At 47.8% G+C, this 21,236-nt stretch overlaps 1 protein-coding gene across 1 annotated transcript in view; it reads left to right on the forward strand.

Annotated features, from left to right (window-relative positions):
- HTRA1 (HtrA serine peptidase 1) overlaps positions 1-21,236 on the forward strand; it is a 52,876-nt gene that overhangs the window by 15,907 nt on the left and 15,733 nt on the right. Inside the window, exons 2-3 of the mRNA XM_025467499.2 lie at positions 12,996-13,095; positions 13,569-13,773. Of these exons, the coding sequence (XP_025323284.1) occupies positions 12,996-13,095; positions 13,569-13,773 (305 nt within the window). The remainder of the gene's footprint in view (positions 1-12,995; positions 13,096-13,568; positions 13,774-21,236) is intronic.

Raw genomic sequence — 21,236 nt, forward strand, 5'->3', positions numbered from 1 at the left:
TTTCCTCCTGGAGGTCCCCTCTGGGCCCAGATTTATTTACCCAGCAAGTAGCCTCTTGTTGTTACTTTTAATCTGGCCATGCTGGGGACAAAGAAGTGGGCAGATGTGTCCCTCGGACCATCTGAAGATGAAAAAGAGGATGGCCTCCAGCATGCACCCCCATATGGCAATACGTTCTGGGGCGTCATTGGATTGCCAGCCTGAGTTAAGGCAGCTACTTGGAGGATGGGCCTAATATGGGGGGGCTCATGCTTGGGGTGATAGGCCTAATATGGGGGTGGGGCTCATGCTTGGAGCTGTGGGACGGTGGCTGACGGCAGCCGAGGAGTGTGTCCCAGAGCCCTTCAGAAGACTAAATATTTCACGACATCCCACTTGGGGCCTGCTGTGGTTGTTTCTCTATTTATAATTTCTGAGCCAGTGGGAACCTGGCTGGCTGTGCTTCTGCTGCTGGCCAGGGGAAATTTCCCAAGGCTTTTGGGCTGGACCTTGAATCTAGAGCTGTGGTAGGTCCGAGCGGGCATCTCAGGGGTGATTGCATCTCCTAGTCATCACGTGGTCGGGGTTGGGGGGGTATGTCCTGGCCCTTCAGGTGAAGATGGGAACATGTTTTCCATTGGCCTTCGTCTCCAACCGTTGTACAGTGCATTTTGTGCCTTTGCCTTTGAAGGGATTTTATTTCCTTTGTCACTTGTGCCCAGCCCTGTGTGACAGAGGGAAGAGAAAGACTGGAATGGAAATATGAGGGGGCCGGGGCAGAGGTAGGAGCGCTGTCCCCGACTGCCCTCCTGCAGTCCCTTGGCCAGCAGGCTCTGGCTGGCTCTGGCCTTTCTGGCTGAGTTTTTCTTCACATTTCATCCTCCTCCCTGAATCCTGCCAATTGTTGGAACTGGGCTGTGCTATGATTTGTAGGCTTGAAAGGATCAATACCTTTGGTGGCGCTTAAAGTTGAAGCAAGTAGGTGAAATGTTGCAAGTAATTTCTTCCCTTTCTCCTTGAGAGCTGGGAGGGACCTTGGAAGCCACCCAGTTGAGCCTCCTTATTTTATTTTTTAAACATTTTTAAAAGGTTTTATTTATTTATTAGAGAGAGAGAAGGAGAGAGCGAGTGAGAGCACACAAACTGGGGGAGGGGGTGGTGAGGAGAAGCAGGCTCCCAGGGGCGCAGGAGCCCAATGAGGGGCTCAATTCCAGAACCCCGGGATCATGACCTGAGCTATAGGCAGATGCTTAACGGACTGAGCCATGTAGGTGCCCCAAGCCTCCTTATTTTAAAGTTGAGGACCCTTTAGCCCAGGGGGCTTGCCTGAGGCCACGCTTGCCTCACCCATGAGCAGAGCCCACACCTCGGACCATGGAAGGGGGTGTCTGCCTCCTAGCACATGGGGTGTCCGTCAGTCCCTGGTGACTGCCTGTGGGCTCCTAGGCTCGGCCAGATTCAGCATCTCTGTCAGCTCCTGAGCAGTTGGTGCTTCTTCTCAGTACTTCATCTGTACTTTGGGTTTTAAAATGAAATGAAATTGAAATGCAGGCAGGACCAGCTTTCAACAGTGTGCAGCCAGTGTGGTCCATGCTCAGAAGGAACCCATACCTGGGTTAAGGCTCTGCTGGTACCCTCTTGGATTTCTTAATACTTTTGGAACAAGGAGCCCCTGCATTTTCATTTTGCTCGGGGCCCTGCAAATCATCCATCCCATCCTGAATGTAGGACAGTGCATTAAAATGCCAGTGATTTGATCAATCTGCTCTTGCAACTGATTTGAATTTTGGGAACATGCTGTTCCCTGTGAATAAAGGGGGATTCATTTCTTTTCCCTCGAATACACTGTGTTCTGTTTTCCAAATTAGCTCTACTTCTCGATTCTGCTGAGAAATTGGAAGGCGTGATTGTTCTCATTGGAAGCCAAGGTTGGATTGTTAATCCTGAGTTCTGGCCCTCAGTTCTCAGGCGCGGAAGTGGGATGCGTTTTCCTACAACCATGGGGGCTGGCGGGGGCTGGCGGGGGCTGGAGGGGGCTGGAGGCTGAGTGAAGGGGCTGGGAACTGGAAGGGAGGCTACAGCTGCAGAGCAAAGGGGTTAGCCTCCCACCTGTGCCACCTGCCCCTGCGAGCCCCTTCACAAGCAGCATGCTTTCCTTCTCTGCCATACTTCTTCAGATCCTTCATTGTTCCATGTTTCTGTAGACTGGGCATAGGATCCGCCTTACAGGCTTGCAGGAATAATTAGAGGTAATGTTTATGGAGTGCCTACCATTGTGCTTGACACATGGTAGATGCTCAATAAATGAGTACTATTATGGTGTTGTTCTTTGATTGCCAATATTGCGGATTGGGTGGGATTTGACTAGCTGTCTGGGAGGAGAATAAGATTCCAGGCAGGAAGAAAAACAGCGTGAGTGCAAGGAGGCAGGATGGAGTGTGAGGTTTTAGGGGGCCACTGAGAAGTTTGCAGCAGTGCAGAGTATGCATTAAGGAGCCCTGGGCCAGAGATTTGGAGATTGAGAACCACCTCTGACAGAGGGAGCTGAACTCAGGAAATGGAGACCAGGATGGGGGGGGGGGGGTCCCGTAGTAAGTTCACGCTCCCCAGGTGGTAACTGTCATTTCAAGGGAGACACCTGCAAACGGGCCAGGTGTGCCTGATTAGAATGCAGAAACGGGATTCTGAGAAGCTTTGGAAGTGTGGGGGGAGGCATCAGGAGGACTCAATGCACCTGGGCGGTGATACACCTGCTGAGAGCCGGGAGGTGATCATGGCCTTGAGTGCAGGCTCCGTGTGCATTCTCTCCCTCGGGGCTCTCAACTGCTTGGAGGAGGTGGTATTATCTTCGTGTTGGAGAACAGGAGACTGAAGCTCAGACAGGGCCACTGCCCCAAGTAACCCGGCTGTAAGGGGCAGAATCAGCATTTGAGGCCACGTCTGGCTCGGGAGTCATCCTGGCACTGCTGGGAGCCTTGGGGCCTTTCCCAGCCTCGCTGACCCCCCTAGAAATTTACTGGGGTTGGGGCTCAGCTTGGCATTCCCTCTATCCCTGACAGTCTGAGCGTCACATCGGGAGAGGGTGGGCAGGTCTGCCTGGAGAAGGCACGAGGCTGGAGCCGAGAACGGGGCAGGGCATCCAGGATCCACTGCTAGGATTCCCAGAGCCAGGTCTGGGCCAGCTGCCCTGGAGGGCTCTTTTGGTCCTTCTAAAGCAGATGCCAAAAAACAAAACAAAACAAAAAACCCCAAAAAACAAACAAAAAATAATAAAGCAGATGCCTTCTGTGCTGGCCATGGTGTCTGGTCGGTGTCTGAGAGGCCTGGCAGCCAGGGCCGAGCATCCTGTAGATGCAGCTTGGGGGTCCCCACACCTTTCCACTGCGAACCAGTCATGAGCTGCAGAGGGCTTGGGAGCCGGGAATGAGTGGAACTGAGACCTGCTACTTGGGTACGGCTGGCGCTCTTGAGCCCCTGCTGGCATGTTTAGGTTTTATGGGATCTGACGCTTGTATCATTCAGGGGACCCTCTTTAAGAAAAGAATTCAAAATTATAAGTACAACGTTAGGCATGGACACGATCTTTATTTAGGTTGAAAAAGCACGCCACCACAAATTACAAGTTTTTTAAAGTGAGAAAATACTACAGACTCCAACCCAGAAAAATGTCATAATGTTGTCATTAACTTGCAAGTACACCTTCGCCTTTATTTCCTTCCTTCCTTCCTTCTTTCCTTCCTTCCTTCCTTCCTTCCTTCCTTCCTTCCTTCCTTCCTTCCTTCTTTTTATTTTATTTATTTATTTATTTTTCACGTTCACCTTTAAAATACCATCCTGTCCCATATACTTTTTAGCTATGGACTCTTTGATGACCTTTTCACATGACATTGTAATGTTTCCTATGGAGAGAATAGAATAATTTTTATTATTGTTGTTGTTGTTAATTTAGTCTTTCCTCTGGCATATTTCTCCACTACCATATACGCCCAGGCCAGGTCACCATACCCCGAACAATCTCTGGCTGTGCTAGGGAGCTGGCAGGATGGACGTAGGAGCATCCCTGGAAGCCATTGCTGTACCAGGATAGAAATGCAGAAATGACTTCAAAGCACATAAGTATCTAATTAAACCCAAGCAAAATGATTCTACGGTTTGACTTTTAAGGCATATCCCCAAATGCGACAGCCACTCTGATGGGGCAGGAGATGTGTGGCAGACGTAAGGGGACAGTGGCCTCAACCAACTGCAGTTTACATTTTTCTTTTAAAGATTTTTATTTATTTATTTGAGAGAGAGAGAGAGAGAGAGAGAGAATACACAAGCAGGGAGGAGGGGCAGAGGAGAGGGAGAAGTAGGCTCCCTGCAGAGCTGGGAAACCCACACAGGGCTTGGAGGTGAAGGCAGACCGTAACAGGTTGGGCCGCCTGGTCACCCCGCAGTTTAAATATTTTTATAAATATTTGTGTTGTTATTTATTAACCATTTTCCAAAAGTATGTGACAACTGGACACTTTGCTAGGGCCCCTCACAGGGCAAACATTTACCTTCACCTTTTACTGTAAATCCACTTTTGCTCTGAATTATTACAACTGCTTTGGAATTCAGGATCATTTGCTGGAGAGAGAGCCCAAGAAGCATCGGGCACAGGGCAGAGGTACCCTAATTTTCATGCTTTGTGACACCCTTAGTGTCTCGGTAATTTCTTTGTGGTTCCCCCTAGGCCAAAAGAATTACCGAATCATTCTATTTATCAAGTAATTAGGTCCCAGCAACTTAAATAAGTGTTTGTGCCTTTACAGTATAGTAGTCACTTCCAAATAAAGGGGAAATGGTATTTTAATTTTGTTGTTTATGAATGGGCTAGGTGTACTGCTGAGTGCCCACAGTTATTTATGAATGAGCTAGGTGTACCGCTGGGTGCCATATAATCTCTCAAGTCTTGGAATCAGATTGGACACTGCCACTGCCATTTTGAGTTCAACACTGATTTTTGTACAGTACTTGCTGTTAATCACAGTGACCACCAGAATCCAAAGTGACAAAAATAGGAGACCATCCAAAGGATTATTGTGCAATCTGATTTTGAAACTGAGAACTAGCCAGAGCTAGTTTTCAAGATATCCAACAGATATCCAACAGATAACAGTTATCACTGTGTTTCCCTAGAAAACTTGAACTATCCTGTGTATTTGCTATGGCACTCCAGGGTGACTTGGGACAGTTAGAGAACTACGGCATTAGGACCATAAACACTTATTTCTCTCTTCTTCCTGCCCCACATCTAATCTTTACCTGACATTTTTACCTTAAATATATTAAAAAAAAAGTATTCATTTTGATGATTTTAAAGCACATACCCAATTTTGTGATAAATCTTTGACGAGAAACACAGGTAAAAGTCAATCTGTTGGTTCATAGTCCGCACGTGGTGATTTTCATTTTCACTGCAACACATTTTCTTCACTGTGATAATGTATGTCAAATACTTAACTTAGTGCCTGGCTTTTTTTGGCAAATGCATAATAATGGAAGTATTTGTTATGCTAATTTTGATACTAATTAATGAAACGTAGCAATACGCTGTGTATCTCTCTTTCCTTGTGTAAGGAAGTTGTTGCAAATATGTAAGAAGAATTATCTATAAAACTCCAGAGACGATTGGTTCCAAGGAAGTAACATTTATGGAGTTGTGTGCTTTTCTAGTAGTTTATACAGAGAAAAGAGGAATCATTTGTTATTTTTTGATGAAATCCTGGCAATTTTAAAACTCATTAAATTATAGGAAATGTTGGCTACTTTAATGGGTCATTTGTTGTGTTAAAAATCAGTAATGATAAATATTTGGATAAGTGGAAAGGCCTGTCTTGTAAAATGTTGTGACTCATCATTCTACTAATCCTGGTTATTAAGAATTTTTCATTTTAAAATAAAATCACATAGAACAAGTCATTTGATTTTCTTTTTGAGAGTTATTTTGGCTAGCCTAGGTTTTTTGCTTCCCACATAAACTTCAGAAATAGCTTATCAATTTCTACACAAACACCTGCTGGGATTTTCAATGGGAGTATGCTGAATCTGTAGGTCAATTTTGGGAAAATTGATAGCTTGACAATAGTGAGTCTTCTGACTCATGAATAGAGTGTATCTCTTTATTTACTTAGTTCTTTTAAAATTCACTTCAGCAAGAAGGAGAGAAGGAAACAAACCATAAAAGATGTTTAACGATGGAGAACAAACTGAGGGTTGATGGAGGGAGGTGGGCAAGGAATGGGCTAGATGGGTGATGGGGATGAAGGAGGGCACTTGCTGTGATGAGCACTTGGTATTATATGTAAGTGATGAATCACAGAATTTCACCGCAGAAACCAATATTGTACTGTATGTTGACTACCTAAAATTTAAATTAAAAATAATAAAATTTATTTCAGCAGTGTTTGGTGTACAGGTCTTGTACATATTTTATTAAATATTTACCTACATATATAATATTTTTGATGTTATTATAATTGGCATTTTTAAGTTTTCAATTTCCAGGGGTTTGTTTTTACTGCATAGAAATAACAGTTGTGTGTACTGACCTGTTATCCTGTGACATTGACAAACTCACTTATTCTAGCAGTATATTTACAGATTCCTAAGCAATTTCCCTATGCACAGTTGTGTCATCTTCAAATACTAACAGTTTTATGTTCTCCTTTCTAACCTCTATCCCTCTGATTTCTTCTTCTAGCTTAATTATTCCAACCAGGACATTGATAAAATACTGAATAGAAGTGGTAAGAGTGGATGTCCTTGTCTTGTTCCCATTTTTAGAGAGAAAGCATTTACTCTTTTTGCTATTAAGTATGATGTTAGTTTTAGGTTTTTTATTGATCCCTGTTATCAGGTTGAGAAAATTCTCTTTTTAGTTTGCTGAGTGCTTTTATGGTGAATGGGTGTTCAATTTTTGTCACATCTTTTTACATCTACTGGGATAATCATTTGGGTTTTCTTAGTATTACATTCTAATTTTAAAATAACTTTCTTTCTTTCTTTCTTTCTTTCTTTCTTTCTTTCTTTCTTTCTTTCTTCTTTCTTTCTTTCTTTCTTTCTTTCTTTCTTTCTTTCTTTCTTTCTTTCCTTTCTTCTTTCTTCTTTCTAACATTTGTTTATTTGAGAGAGAGTGTGAGTGGGGGGGAAGGGGCAGAGAGAGAATACCCAAGCAGACTCCTGCTAAGCATGGATCCTGACTTGGGGCTCTGTCCCACAACCCGCAAGATCAGGACCTGAGCCAAAACCAAAAGTTGGACACCTAACCAAATGAGCCACCCATACGTGCCATATTAAACTTTATTTATCCTTTCCTGGAATAAACCTCACCTTGTCATGATATATTATTCTTTTTGTTAAGTTGCTGAATTCTTTTTTTCCCCTAAATTGCTGAATTCTGTTTGCTTAAAATTTTAAGGATATTTGGTCTGTGTTCATGTTGGATATTAGTCTGAAGTTTTCTTATAATGTCTTTTGTCTGACTTTTATGTTAGAATAATGCTGGGTTCATAAAATAAGTTGAACAGTATTTCCCTATTCTATTTTTGGGAAAAGTTTGTGAAGTATTAGTATTGTTTCTTTCTTAAATGTTTGATAGAATTCACCCATGAGGTCATGAACCTGAGACTTCCTTTGTGGGAAGGTTTTAAACTGCAAAGACAATTTCTTCAATAGATATAAGATTATTCAGGTTGTCTGTATCTCCTTGGATGAGCTTGGTAACTTATGTCTGTCCATTTTATCTGAGCTGTAGAATTGATGTGCACAAATTTGCCCAGAATATTTCCATATCATATTTTTAATGTCTGTAGGATCTATAGTGATGCTTCCTCTTGATTCATGATATTGGTCATTTTGTCTTTTCTATTTTTAAAAAAATTAACCAGGAATGTAAAGACACTTTACCTCCATGTTTCTGAATTCTGAATCTCCAACTTTCTGTAAATGGTGGGCTGTTACTGAACTCCAGTCAGTTCCAGCTTTCTGTACAATAATGGAATGTTTAGAATGGTTAGAAGAACCAGGCCTTTACCCTGCACGAGGCTTCCAATTTTCATTACCCTCACCATATTGATTTGGCCTAACTAAACAAGGCCGTCACACTATAGATGGAGTTACGTTTGTCTTCTGGTGCAGGTTGGTTGCTCCATGTGAGTTTGAGAATGCAGTGGGCTACAGTTCAGGTTAGATCATTTCTATTGACCCAGCTTCCTCTTTCCCTTCTGTAGTGGCTGTGGGTTTGCCTTGGATGCTGGTGAATACAGGTAACATAAAAGCCAGAAAAATTGGCCTGCTACACAGCTTCCCCTTGATCTCTGCAGGGGAGGCCGTGATGGTCCTATTAGGAGGAGTTTCCAGGGGCTACACAAATTTGCCGAGGTGGGGAGAGTGGTTCTCTCTCTACTCTACCACTGAAGTGTGTGGTGTTCACACCTGTCCAGAGCTGCCTCTGAGCAGCACCTTTACCTACCTATTCTCTTTTTAATTTCAAACTGTATGCCATGACATGGCCAAGCACTTCATATATAGTAACTCATAAAATCAGCATCAAAACCACTTTGAGGTTGGTGTTACTGTCATCACATTTTATGGACAAGGGGATAACTCTTGGAGGAATGAGGTGACATATACCTAAGGTCACACAGCAGGTAAATGTTGTGCAGAGTCACACTCTAATCTAAGACCATGCCTATGTTCTTAGCCATTTTTCCCCTTACTGAGTGGCCCCAAACCCTCCATCCATCTGCATCACTTGTGGTTGTGGCAGAGCCAGCCTGGGTCCACCTCTAGGAGTTCTCCACCTCAGTTGATCCCTCTGGAAGAAGACCATTGACTGGCAGTTGAGATCACAGCAAATGGAGCCAGCCAGGGTTTATAAAGACCCGGGGGCAGTGGCAGCCTCCTCTAGTTTGATGGACAACATTTTACATGGAGCAGGATTCTGACACTGAGCCACACTGCTCTTAGAGACACTTCCATCCCTCATTCTGAAATAGCATTTTTGGGAAGCCAAACACTTCCTCTTTGGTTTGACATCTTGCCCATCTTTGAACAATTAGTTCGTGTTCCTGATGTTCATTGTTTCTGCTCTATTTCATTTGCCCGTTGATGCTGGTCCACTCGGTGATGGTAATGGAGGTCACTGGCTGCTTTTTCATCTAAGCTGCACAATGAAGGCTTGTCAGTTGGGCTTTTCATGATGGTCTGTCCTCCTACTTTTCCTTTCTGTTTACTCATCGGCAGAGTTTGGAGAGTCCTGAGCCCAGTCTTCGATTCCACAAGCTCTTTATCTGGCTGCAGCACGTGGGGGTAAGAGGGAGAGACAGGGGTTAGGTAACAGAATGTTGGAACTGGACTGGATGGACCTTGCAGCTCGTTTCTAGAGGCACTTGACCCCATATTACAGATGGAGAAATGGAGGCCACCTGGCAGACAGGATGGGAGCTGGGCTTCCTAGTGCCCAGACCAGTCTCCTCCCTTTCCCGGGGTACATGCTTCCTGGAGCCACTGGCTAGTTTGTGTGAGAAAGCAAGTGGTTCTCACATCAGCTGGAAAAACCCATGTCCAGTTTTTACTCCTGATGCTGGCAAATTCTCCTGTGCCTACTTTGGGAAGTCAGAAAGGGGAAGTGAGATAATGATCCTCAGTGGTAAGATTCTGGTAATTGCCCTGCTTGGGGGCAGCTCTGAAGCTCCATGCTGCCCTGTGGGGTCCTGGCCCTCGGGCCTCAAACTTTCTTTTGTTCTTTCCCAGGAAGCTGGTCTGAGGAAGCCCAGATGCGTTTGTTTACTGCTGTCTCTGGGTGATGTTCGCCAGGTTCTGTGGTCAGAAGGAATGTTTCTATCCCCTTCTTTATAGCTCCCTTTGGAGTATTTGGAGAGACAGACCAATTAACAGCAACTACTTAGAAACCTGGGAGGCTAGCAGATATGTCTGGGGCCAGGATTTAGAAGAAAAGTTGTAGATTTGCCCGGATTTTCCTGTTATTTATACTCTCTATTAAGAAAATTTAGTCGGGGTGCCTGGGTGACTCAGTCAGAGAAGTGTCTGCCTTCGTCCTGGGGTCCTGGGATGGATTGTCATGTCAGGACCCTTGCTCAGCAGGGAGTCTGCTTCTTCCTCCCCTTCTGCTCCCCATCCCCACTTGTGGTCTCTCTCTCTCTCTGTGTCTCTGTCTCTCTCAAATAAATACAAGCTTTTTTTTTTTTTTTTTTTTTTTAAAGAAAATTCAGTGTCTATGGAGAAGTCATAGGGTCTGTGAGCCTCAGTTTCCCTAAATATAATATGGGCATGATATCTGACTTTCCTCATCCTTGGGGAAAAGTAAAAATAGGATTGATATGAAAGGCAGGTCACACAGCAGGTAAATGTTGAAAAATAATAGCAAAGCAAAAATAATAAAATAAGTTAACATGAACTTGTTGAATTAGTCTTCCCTGCCTAGTAGGTGCAGATCTTTTTTTGACCTTGGAAAATCATGTTATGCAAAAAGAGAAGGCTTCCAAGTCTGAAGTACAGTTCAGAGCCTCTTTGCCAGATCAGAGAGGGGCCCTTTGTTTGTCGATGGTCTCTCACTTCCCAGAGGGAAGGCTTGGGAGAGGCAGGCTGCTCCCCCAGACGCCCAGGGCCCAGGGGTATAGAGTCGAGTTACTGATGTCTTGGTAGGAACCTACAGCCATGGAGGGCATCTGTCCACGCAGTCTAGACAAAGGCTGTGGTGTGGCTAGGGAAGCCTGTGGGCCTGCAGCTCTGAGAGCCACGGGAGACTTGAAAGGGTCACAGCTTTCACTGCTGGCCCAGAGCTCAGGCTGTGGCTGCAGGCCCCCCTCACAGGATTGGAGCATGTGGGGAGGGTCTATGTGTGTGTACATGAGTGTGTGCATGCATATGTATGAGTATAGGTGTGTGAATCTGTATATGAGTGCATGTATGTGTGTGTAAGAGTGTACACATGTGAGTCTTTACATATATGTGAGTGTCTGTGAGAGTGTGTGTGCATGCATGTCCATGAGTGTGTATGTGAGTGGGTAAGTGTGACCGTGTAATTAAGTGTGTGAGAGAGACAGAGTCCGTATGTAGGAATAGGTCTGTGTGTGTGTACATGTGCGTGTATGTATGTGTGTGTGCATGCTCATGACTAAGTGTGTAAGTGTGAGTGTGGGTTTGTGCTCATGCAAGTGTGTGTTTGTGTGCTTCTCTGTGTATGTGTGTTGGGGGTGGGGCACACAGGCCCTTAGGTGAATAAGGGGCAGTTTTGTAGGCCAGCGGCTGCTTTTTATTTTTTATTTTTTTAATTTTTTAATTTTTTAATTTTTATTTTTTAAAGATTTTATTTATTTATTCATGAGAGACACACAGAGAGAGGCAGAGACATAGGCAGAGGGAGAAGCAGGCTCCATTCAAGGACCCTGACGTGGGACTCGATCCCGGAACTCCGGGATCATGCCCTGAGCCAAAGGCAGACGCTCAACCGTTGAGCCACCCAGGCATTCCAGTGGCTGCTTTTTAAACAGCAAAGTTGTGTCATGAATCCCCATGAGTGAGTGAGCTGTGACAGGGAGTGACAGGTGAGGGGACATATCAGTGCTCCTTAGACCATCTATAGTAAAGGAACAGATTTCTTTTCCATTATTTCCTATCCATTATGGATCAATTAAAATATGCTAAAAATGAATTACTACCAAAATGTTGTAAGAAAGACACAAAATATAGGCCCCAATTTAAAATTTTTAGATGCAGCAGACAGACGATTACTCTGTCAAATTGCTCTAAAGGTTTCCGAAAGCTGCCGGTTTCCTGCCGCTGTCTGCGTGGAACCAAGGGGTAGCGAGGCCAGCGGAGCCTCTGGCCCCTGGAGCCTAACGTTAGGCTTGGCGACTGGCCCAGGGGAAGTGACTGGCCCAAGGGACACAAGGAGAGAGAAAGGAAGAGGTGTGTGGGTTCTTTGCTGCAGACCAGCCTAGAACCCCTCTAGCAGTGAAGGCAGAGAGATGTATTGAGAGATACCAGCAGGTGGCACAGAGTTAGGGCCAGAACGGCAGGCTCGGGTTGTACCTTCCTGGGCCACACTGTCTCTGCCGCCACTTGTGCCAGCAGATTGGGTGTCCTGGGGCCTGAGTCTCCAGTAGCTCATTTCTGGATCAGATGCCATGGTGTGTGCATCTGCCTGGTGGAAACCAATTTTTGGCTTTGCTGGGTAAAAGCCCTACTTTGGGATGTGGGGTTGCTTTGTCTGAAAGTAGCTTTGAAATGGGGTTCACTAGTTAGAGTGTGTATGTTTATGTAGAAATTATGGTGATTGGATTTCTCTCTGTCTCTTTTCCCCCCAGTGGTATCAAGGCACCTCTTGTGCCTTCTGGCCTGGGATGTCCCAGAGGGTTGCAATAAACAAGGCATAGTGGAAAACTGCTCTGGGGACAGATGGTGGCTTCTGTTCACTTTGTGGTATCAGTGGGAAGACGGGATCTGTGCCTTTGCCTTAATGCCATTTCAGGATAGTTTTTTCGATCTGTAATGTCTAGTGGGCATCTCCTCAAAAGCGGCCTCGGCCCTCCCCTCGGTGGTGGTGGTGGCAGCATTCTGGGAGTGGCTGCTTCTCTGCGGCGCTGGGGGACCCGGCAGGGGCGTGGTGGAGGGTGGTGCTGTGCCTGTGACCCCTTGCCTCACTACCTTCTAAGAGGTCCAGGTAGCTGCTGGTGCCTCCGGCTCAGCATTTTTGCAGCAAAACCTTTGGAAGGAAAGAAGCAGAGCAAAGAGGTCATCTCTGATGGGTGTTGCTTCTTACCTGAGTGTGTGGTCCCTTGAGAGCCTGGAGGATCTTTGCAACAGAGTGCAGGTCAAGACCCCAGATCTTGTCTTGTCATCACTTGTCCAGGGTTCCAAAGGTCCGGGTGTGTATTTTGGCTCCTTCTCACCCATGCCTTTCTCTGGAGGCCACAGTACAGAGCACAGTGTCTTGACGTGTCCTGTCTTTGCTTTGTTCTCAGGGCAAGAAGACCCTAACAGTTTGCGCCATAAGTACAACTTCATCGCTGACGTGGTGGAGAAGATCGCCCCTGCCGTGGTTCACATCGAGCTGTTTCGCAAGTAAAGAGGGCCTTCTTAAAAAAAAAAAAAAAAAAAAAAGAGGGCCTTCTTGTTTGCCCACGGCCTCTGAAGCTCCCACCAAGACGTGCTGCCGTTAGCAAGGCACTGGGGCTGTTTCTGGGGGCACTTTGAAGTGTTCAAGAGCCCCTAAATATGTTCCTACGGGAAGATGACATTTCCCCTTCTATGCTTTCCCTTTAGACTATTTGAATATATATTCTCGACCCTTCTCAATGACTTAAGAACCTCCAGCTTTGAAGAGAGTCCCTAAGAATATTTTCTAAGTGGAATTTTCTGATGCTTGCAAATACCGATAGCCTTCCTTTTTTTTTTTTTTTTAACGTTAAATAGACCCACCGTGTAAAGTAACAATTGCTAGATATGTGTTGCTACTGCAGAGCCTGTGAGTCGGTGTGTTGAAGAGTTGATCTGAAGGTGTTTCGGGCTTAACGGGGCTCTCCTCTGGGTTCTAGGCTTCCGTTTTCTAAGAGGGAGGTGCCGGTGGCCAGTGGGTCTGGCTTTATCGTGTCCGAAGATGGATTGATTGTGACAAACGCCCACGTGGTGACCAACAAGCATCGGGTCAAGGTCGAGCTGAAGAATGGTGCCACTTACGAAGCCAAAATCAAGGATGTGGATGAGAAGGCAGACATCGCGCTTATCAAAATTGACCACGAGGTAAGGGTGCTCCCTGCCTGAAGAGCTGAGTTTCCAGGTGGCAAAACCTGGCGAGGTCAGAAGGCTCCAGAGCGCCCCGATTTCCTGAGAACCAGTCCAAGCCTGAACCCCAGGAGAACGTTTAGGGGCTGCTGAGTGTGGCTTGGGGAGGGGGAAGGTAAGGGGTGGATTCTAGAAGCTTCTGTAATAAGCAGACTGTAAGATCAAGGTTTTAAAAAAGGAAGCTTACATTTTTCTAAAAGAAAGCAATAGGATTGTAAAGAAATTAGTAGGTAAGCAGTGACGTGGAATCTCCCTTCCGTTCCTGAGGCAACTCTTGTTGTTCTTTTGTGTTCATTTGTGCAGTCACTAGGTCTGAAAACAAACCAGGTCTCCCAAATGGAGTTTTTGTAAGATAACTAGAGGTGTGTGTGTGTGTGTGTGTATGTGTGTTTTAAGATTTAATTATTTGAGAGAGAATGAGTGGAGGATGGGTGGTGGGGGTGCAGAGAGCAAGGGAGAGACAGAGAAGCCTAAGCAGATCCCCGCTGAGCAGAGAGCCCTTCTCTGGACTGGATCCCAGGGCCCTGAGATCAAGGACCTGAGCTGAAACCAAGAGTTGGACACTTAACTAACTGAGCCACCCAGGCACCCCTCTAGCTGTGTTTTAGAACAGTGTTCCATTCTTTAAAAACTTTTGGAAACCTTGAGTTAAAGCAAAGCCAATGGGTTTCTTTCTCACAGAATTTCTCAAAACTTTTAATATGCTAATACACACAGGAGTCTCCCACAGAAGGGTGTATACTCCAAATGATAATCATCTGAGAACTTTTTTTCTTAAATTTTCCCCAAAACTGAGATGTAGGGAGTTCAATCTGGGAAATCTTTGAAAATGGTTTGCTTTCTATTGAAATATTCTTCTGGCAGTCATTTTTGCTCTGTTGATTGGTTTAGCGACATCTTCATACCTAAAATTAAATCCAGCTCTTACTAGACCATCGTCAATTCCCACTTGTTGGCATGTTGATTGAGGAGGTCTGGTCTTCAGTGAGATTGCATTGTTTGGTTTCTTCGTGCCCTTGTAATGTTCCGGGCTTGAAAGATTCCTGGTAGGCTGGAATCTTCTCATAGGCCCAGGACAAGATCCTCGACTGAGAGCCACGAGGGGTCTTTCCCGGCTCTTTGCAAACCATTGCCTGGATATGGGCCGTGAGTTCAGACCAGTGTAATATCCCACAAGCTGTGTTTTGCCGGTCAGTGCTGCTCATTGGGGCAGAAACAGGCTCCACGGTTGGTGGCAGGGAACCGGCCTTTAGCGAGGTCTCAATTGGATACTGTTTTTATGGGGTAACAGTGGAATTTCTAGCAACAGCTATCTTTGAAAATGTGTCTGTTGGTCACAACATCATCACAGCAACTTCTGCTTGATGAGCTCCAATGCTGATCCAGCCTTGGCCTTCATTTGTGACTTCCACCTAATTAGCAAGATAGCTGTATCATCCCCATGTTCTAGAGGAAGAAACAGGGGCTCAGAGAGCTTCAGTGACCTGCCCGACGTCACACAGATGTGCTGCGGTGAAGCTGACCTTCCAGGCCAAGGCAGGCTGCTGACCCTTAAGTGCCCAAGGCCATGGCCTTGACCGGAGGGATGGAACCTGGCCTTTTTGGTGTGATGGGCTGGCTGCACTTTAAATAGCCCATGGAAGGCTGATGCTTCCCAGTTTAGGAACATGCAGCTAGAAAGGGGTCCAGGATGTGGTAGTCTCACCGGAAGGAGGACGGCCAGAATAGCACATCCTGTGGCCGCACATGGGACTTTTCAGCTCCCCGGAACCCTGGAAGGCAGCCAGCAGTGGGACTCTCTGCAGGCAGGGTGCTGGCCTGTATGCTGCGTGAGCTCCTGCTGCTGAGTAATTCTGGGTTTGGAATGTGTGGGCACATAATGTGCCTCTGGCCAGGGGGAGATTCTTTTCAGATTTTGAGCCAAGGCGGAGACTCTATGCTTGTATCATCCCCGACATGTCCAGGCAGGATGTGAGGGATCTCAACAGACCAGCTTTGTCTCTGACCTGGCCCTTGCTGTCCTCGGGATCCAGCCCTGTGCAGATAGCACAGCATTTGAGAGGTGTTTCTAGCTCAAGAAAAAGATGCTTTGAATCAAAAAGTTGAACTAAATGTGGCTTTTCAAAAAGGAATCGGAAATGAATGGATATTAAATTGCAGACACCCACACAAGAGACTGGTTTCCACTGACTAAACTGCTTTTTTTTTTTTTTTTTTTTTCTGATAGTTGGGAGTGGGGAGAGTAAACCATCTCTTCCAGCTCTTTCCCTTTTGTTCCCTCAGTATGATGATTGATTATTTAGGAGGGGGTGGAGACTGGCTTGGAAAGAGGCTCAGTTTGGAAGGAGCCTCTCCTCTCAGCAAATCCAAATCCGCCAGAGCACGCGGTTTAATAAGCTGCAGGCTGTGGATGGGCTGGGAGCTCGCCTTGCATTGGGTCACTCGCAGGAATAGCAGAAGACAAGAAACCGCGTGGGAAAACTCAAAGCAGACAGAACAGAACCAGCAAAAATTGGGCCTGAGGATCGAAAATCATTCCAAGTGGTGCATTGCCACGTAAGGCTGTGGCCCAGCCGTCCCCAGGGCCATTTTCTGATAACCCAAGGAAATTGATGGGACCACCCTCTGCATCCACGAGCTCGATGGCTAACTTGGTGGCTCCTAACCTGGGCCCATTTCCTGTCCCCACCATCATGATTTCATTCAGAGGCCCTCCATCGCTTTAACAGCTGTTGTCCTTCCTGAGTGTGATACCAACACATCTTCTTTAAAGATTCTTTTTTAAAAAATTTACTTTAGAGAGAGAGAGAGAGAGAAGGGGTACATGCGAGCCAAGGGTGGGAGGTGAGGGGTAGCTGGTTGGGAGAAGCAGAAGGAGAGGGAGAGAGAGAGAAGCAGATTCCCCACTGACTGCAGAGTCTGACTCCACGCTCAATCCTCGGACCCTGAGATCGTGAGCTGAACCGAAATTAAGAGTCGAACGCTTAACCGACTGAGCCACTCAGGCACCCTTCAACACTTTTTTTTTTTTTTAAGATTTTATTTAGTTATTCATGTGAGACACAGAGAGTGAAAGAGAGGCAGAGACACAGGCAGAGGGAGAAGCAGGCTCCATGCAGGGAGCCTGACGTGGGACTTGATCCCGGGACTCCAGGATCACACCCTGGGCCAAAGGCAGGTGCTAAACCGCTGAGCCACCCAGGGATCTCACCCCTCGACACTTTTAAGGGATAGGAATTACCATGGACATCTGCTGTCATGCCCACTGGTCATCTAGCTGCCCATCTCCTGGGATCAGCAGCTATCGTTTCCTTTGGGGGCTACGTCTCCCCCATTGGACAGTCTTGGCAGGACCAGGAGTCATGATGCCCCACCCTCCGGGGCCTGGGAGTGGACACATGACCCATGGATCAAGAAGACCCTCCCCTCCGAGGGGTAGCTGGGTGTCAGCTTCACAGTAACCGCGCGGGCAGTGCTGGTGCAGCCCCTGCCGCTGAGCCCCCCGGGTGCTCTGGGCTCCCACCCTTTCTGACCCAATCTATGTTTCCTTCCATTCTTGGAACTCCCCTCGCATCTCCAGTGAACCCTCCTTGGCTCGAGATTGCCAGCGACATGTCTGGGCTTGTGACCAAAGAACTCTGTTTTTGCTCCTCAACTGCTGAGAAGACACATGTGCACTCACTTTCCCTGCTGAGTTTTGAGACGAGGGCTCGCCAGCAGAGCGGCCTGGTCTGTCCCCGGCCCCCCCTCACCCCCTAAGGTGGGGGAAGAGGGTGCCCCCCACCCCTGCAGGCCCATTCTGGTGCTTCTGTCCTAGGATCTGTGCCTCATCTTTCCTGGGGCCAGCAGTCGCCTGGGGAAAGAATGCCAGCTGCAGGAAGTAGGGACAGTGTGCATGCAAACATTTTAATAGAAAGCAGCTTTGAGGGCAGACTAGTTCAGCTTCAGATACAAACTGTTTCCAAATGTGTTCAACATGACACCGGCCCAGTTTGCAGAACATTTAAACATTTCATCCAAATGCAGCATTTTGTCTCTGCAGATTTTTTCCTGAGTAGTTGGGGCGGGGGGTGGGGGGGTGCGCAGAGAGGCTGGGGCTATAGAGGGAGAGGTAAAAGGAGAGTGATTTGGTCTCTCTAGGCCAGACTCCAGGGCAGAAACACCTGGATATAATGAAGAAGGTAAGAGGGGAGCTACTTTGCTTACAGCGGTTTCCCAGCTGTGTTGGTGAGGAAGCACCAGGTCAAAAGCACACGCCTCCCTTGCTGATTCCAGCTTTCGGACCACGTGCTGTCTACCCTTTTTGCCTTTCCCACTGTTCTTACAGAGAGAGCTTAGCTCCTTGCCCAGAGCCTCAGAGGCCTGGCCCTATGGGGCGCCCCCTCCCAGCTTCACCTCCTCCTTCTGCCCCTCACCTACCTGCCCAGCCACCCCTCCTCTCTTGCCTCCCTCGGGCCAGGCCAGGGCTGCTCTCCTGGGGATCTTGGCCTTGGCTCCCCGGGGTGTGTCCCCCGCGGCTCCTGCAGAGCTGGCCTTCCCATCCGTCGGGTCTCGCACCGCATGCTGCCCCAGACAGCCCTTCCCCAAGCCGCTGCCCAAGGCGGCTCCCCACATCCCGGCCCCCGACTGTCACTCGGGAGACAGTCACGTTTCACTCTTCGTCTCCCACCTCCTCGTCTCCTTAGCCTGCTTGACCGTTGTCTTGTTGATTTGAGTCGATGCGTGCTGCTGGAGTGTGAGGGACACGCCGGCCTTACTCACCTGTCGGGTAGTAGGCGCTGGGTGGCTGGACCCAGGACCAGCCCAAGTGTCCCGGGCTCACAGGGAAGCGAGGCCCACTGCTCCGAGACATGCAGGCGGGGACACACGGGGCTCGTGGGACGGCCCGTGGCCCGTTGTCAGATGAGGGCGCGATGGCACAGCGGGCGGGCACCCCTCCACTTCCCTCCGCGCCCTCAGCCAGGACCCACGATCCCAAGGGCCGTCTGGTCTGGACGGACACCTGGCTTTGCCTGGGCTCCAGGAGCTCTGTGGTCTCGGGGACCTCCGAGCGCTGCCCAGGCACTGAGGTTTCCTGTGGGCGCTTCCCCCTGACGCCAGCAACCGGGGAAGTATGTGCGAGCGGCCAGCTTGAGGCCTGCGAGGTGTTTTTCTTCCCTCACCCCCAATCCCGCGCCCGCCCCTGGCCACCTTCGGGCCCCTTGCCACCTACGGGCCAGACCCGTTTGAAGTGGCTCAAGAGGAAGACTCCTGGGCGGGGGGCTGCTTTGTTTACAGAGGGTCCTTTTACTGCTGAGCCTGCCGCGGGGACAGGAAGCCGTAGGCCCAGGACAGGGGTCACTCGGGGCCGGGGAAGGAGGGGGTGCAGGCCCCAGCCGCTGCTCGGCGGGCTCTGTCTTCTGCAGGCCTGTGTGTCAAGATCTGGGCTGGCGCGCGGTGAATGTGGCCCGAGTCCTGAGTGAGGAGGGTCGGGGGGCCCGGGACAGCGGGGTGGGGGGGGGGGGCACCGTGCTAGGCGTGACTCACGCCGTCCAGTTCTCCTTAGGCAACCTGACGGCCGGAGCGCTGACTCAGCCGCGTGAGCTGTCCAAGAGTGAATCAGATAACACAGAGCCCGTCCTGGAGTGGCTGCCCATCTTCTGGAGTCTGTCACTCATCCTCGTAAAGCGACTGGAGCCCGGGCTGTGGATCGCACTGCCATAGTTACCCTCTTATTTGGTTTCTGTGTTTTTCCATCTTGGAGTCTTTTCCCCACTCCCTCTGTACCAGTCGTTTTGTGGTCTCGCTCTTTTCTGTCCCAGAACTCAGAGGGCTGCCGTGGCGTTGGCTAAAGATGCCACAGCCCTTGTTGATGTTACAAGGCCTCTGTTACCACATTGATTTTTTTTTTTTTTTTTTTTTTTTACCATTTTTAGAGAGTGGGGATCAATATTTCATTAGGTAACGTAAACCCTGGGTAGCAAAGTGAAAGCCGGCCCTCATTCCTCCGGGCAGCCTTTGTCCTGGGGCTGATGGGGACGTGGCTCCTTCTGTTCTGATTGCAGCTTCTTCTGGAATGTGAAAATGTTTCAGTTCCCCAAACTATCAAAACCTGGAGCCCTTGTGTGTTCTCTGGCCCTGGCTCAAGAACTCAGTTGATTGTCAAGGAAATTCTTTGGCTATGTTTTTCTCTTAATATGGTAATGCCTTTTTTCACTTTGGCGCTCTGTCTTCAGGGAATGGGATTAAGTCTATTATTTATGGTTCTGACAAAGCAGTTCCCAGGTTGTTGGGGCTGAATTTGTAGGTGGCCCATCCAGAATGTCTCCTGACCCCTTTCCTGGGGGAGGGGAGCGGGACAGACACCGATTCCATTTGACAGTTTAGTTGAGTGTGTAACAGTGTGTGAGTCCTGGGTTGGCCAACGGCGGCTTGCAGGCCAAATCCAGCCCTCCATTTGTTTTTGTAAATAAAGTTTTATTGCAACACATCCATGCCCATTCCTTTATTTAGAGTCTGTGGCTGCTTTTGGAGTTGAATAGTTAGGATGGAGACCACATGGCCCATGAAGCTGCAAGTATTTACTTTTTGGCCTTTCATAGACCAAGTTTGCCAACCCCAGTGTGAGACGATTAACACCTTGTCCTAGAGGAGCTGAGTGTGCCGGTGGCCAAGTATGCTCATGAGACCCAAGTGAGGTGAAGCTCTCGGTGACCAAAGGGGAGAGGACAGAGTGGCTGATTTCATTTGCTTTTTCTCTTGAGCCCGGTGTATGTATGTGTGTGTGTGTGTGTGTGTGTGTGAGAGAGAGAGAGAGAGAGAGAGAGAGTGCTTGCGAGCACATGTGCGCACACCTGCACAAATTGTGTTTCTTTGCTCCTGCCCTTGCCTCCGTTTTGCCGGATTGAGCAGAAAAGCCTTATTTTTGCTCATTTCTCTGCATTATCAGTAGAATTCCAAGAAGCTTTGAAAATTATTACCCAATTTCACATCCTAAAGATCTTTTAAGGTCTGGTTTGTTCATTTTCTTCAGTTACTCTTGATTCATTCATGGATTCTGTAAATATTTACTGAGCCTCTGTCTTGGCCAAACACTGTGTTAGGTGCTGAGGATGTATCAGCAAAGGGCAAGAGCCATGTGTGACCACATGATGACAGTCTCGGCTGGGAAACAGGAAAAGTGGGATAAATACAGTAACGAGTACAGAAAAGGAACAAACAGAAGAGGTAGAAGGCACTGGAGGCTGGGGAGGCTTATATTTGGAGGTGACAGGAAGGATAGGAAGGACAGGTGGAGCCAGCCCAGGGGAAGATTGAGGGCCAAGCCTAGAGGACCTGGACTTTGGACCAAGGTGCAAACTTATTTCTCGGTGAATTTATTAGGGCCGTTCAGAACCCAGGCCAACATTTCTGGTTAGCTGGTTGCTCTGCATATTGTCTAC

Source organism: Canis lupus, chromosome 28, assembly GCF_003254725.2.
Source record: "Canis lupus dingo isolate Sandy chromosome 28, ASM325472v2, whole genome shotgun sequence".
Lineage (NCBI taxonomy): Eukaryota > Metazoa > Chordata > Mammalia > Carnivora > Canidae > Canis > Canis lupus.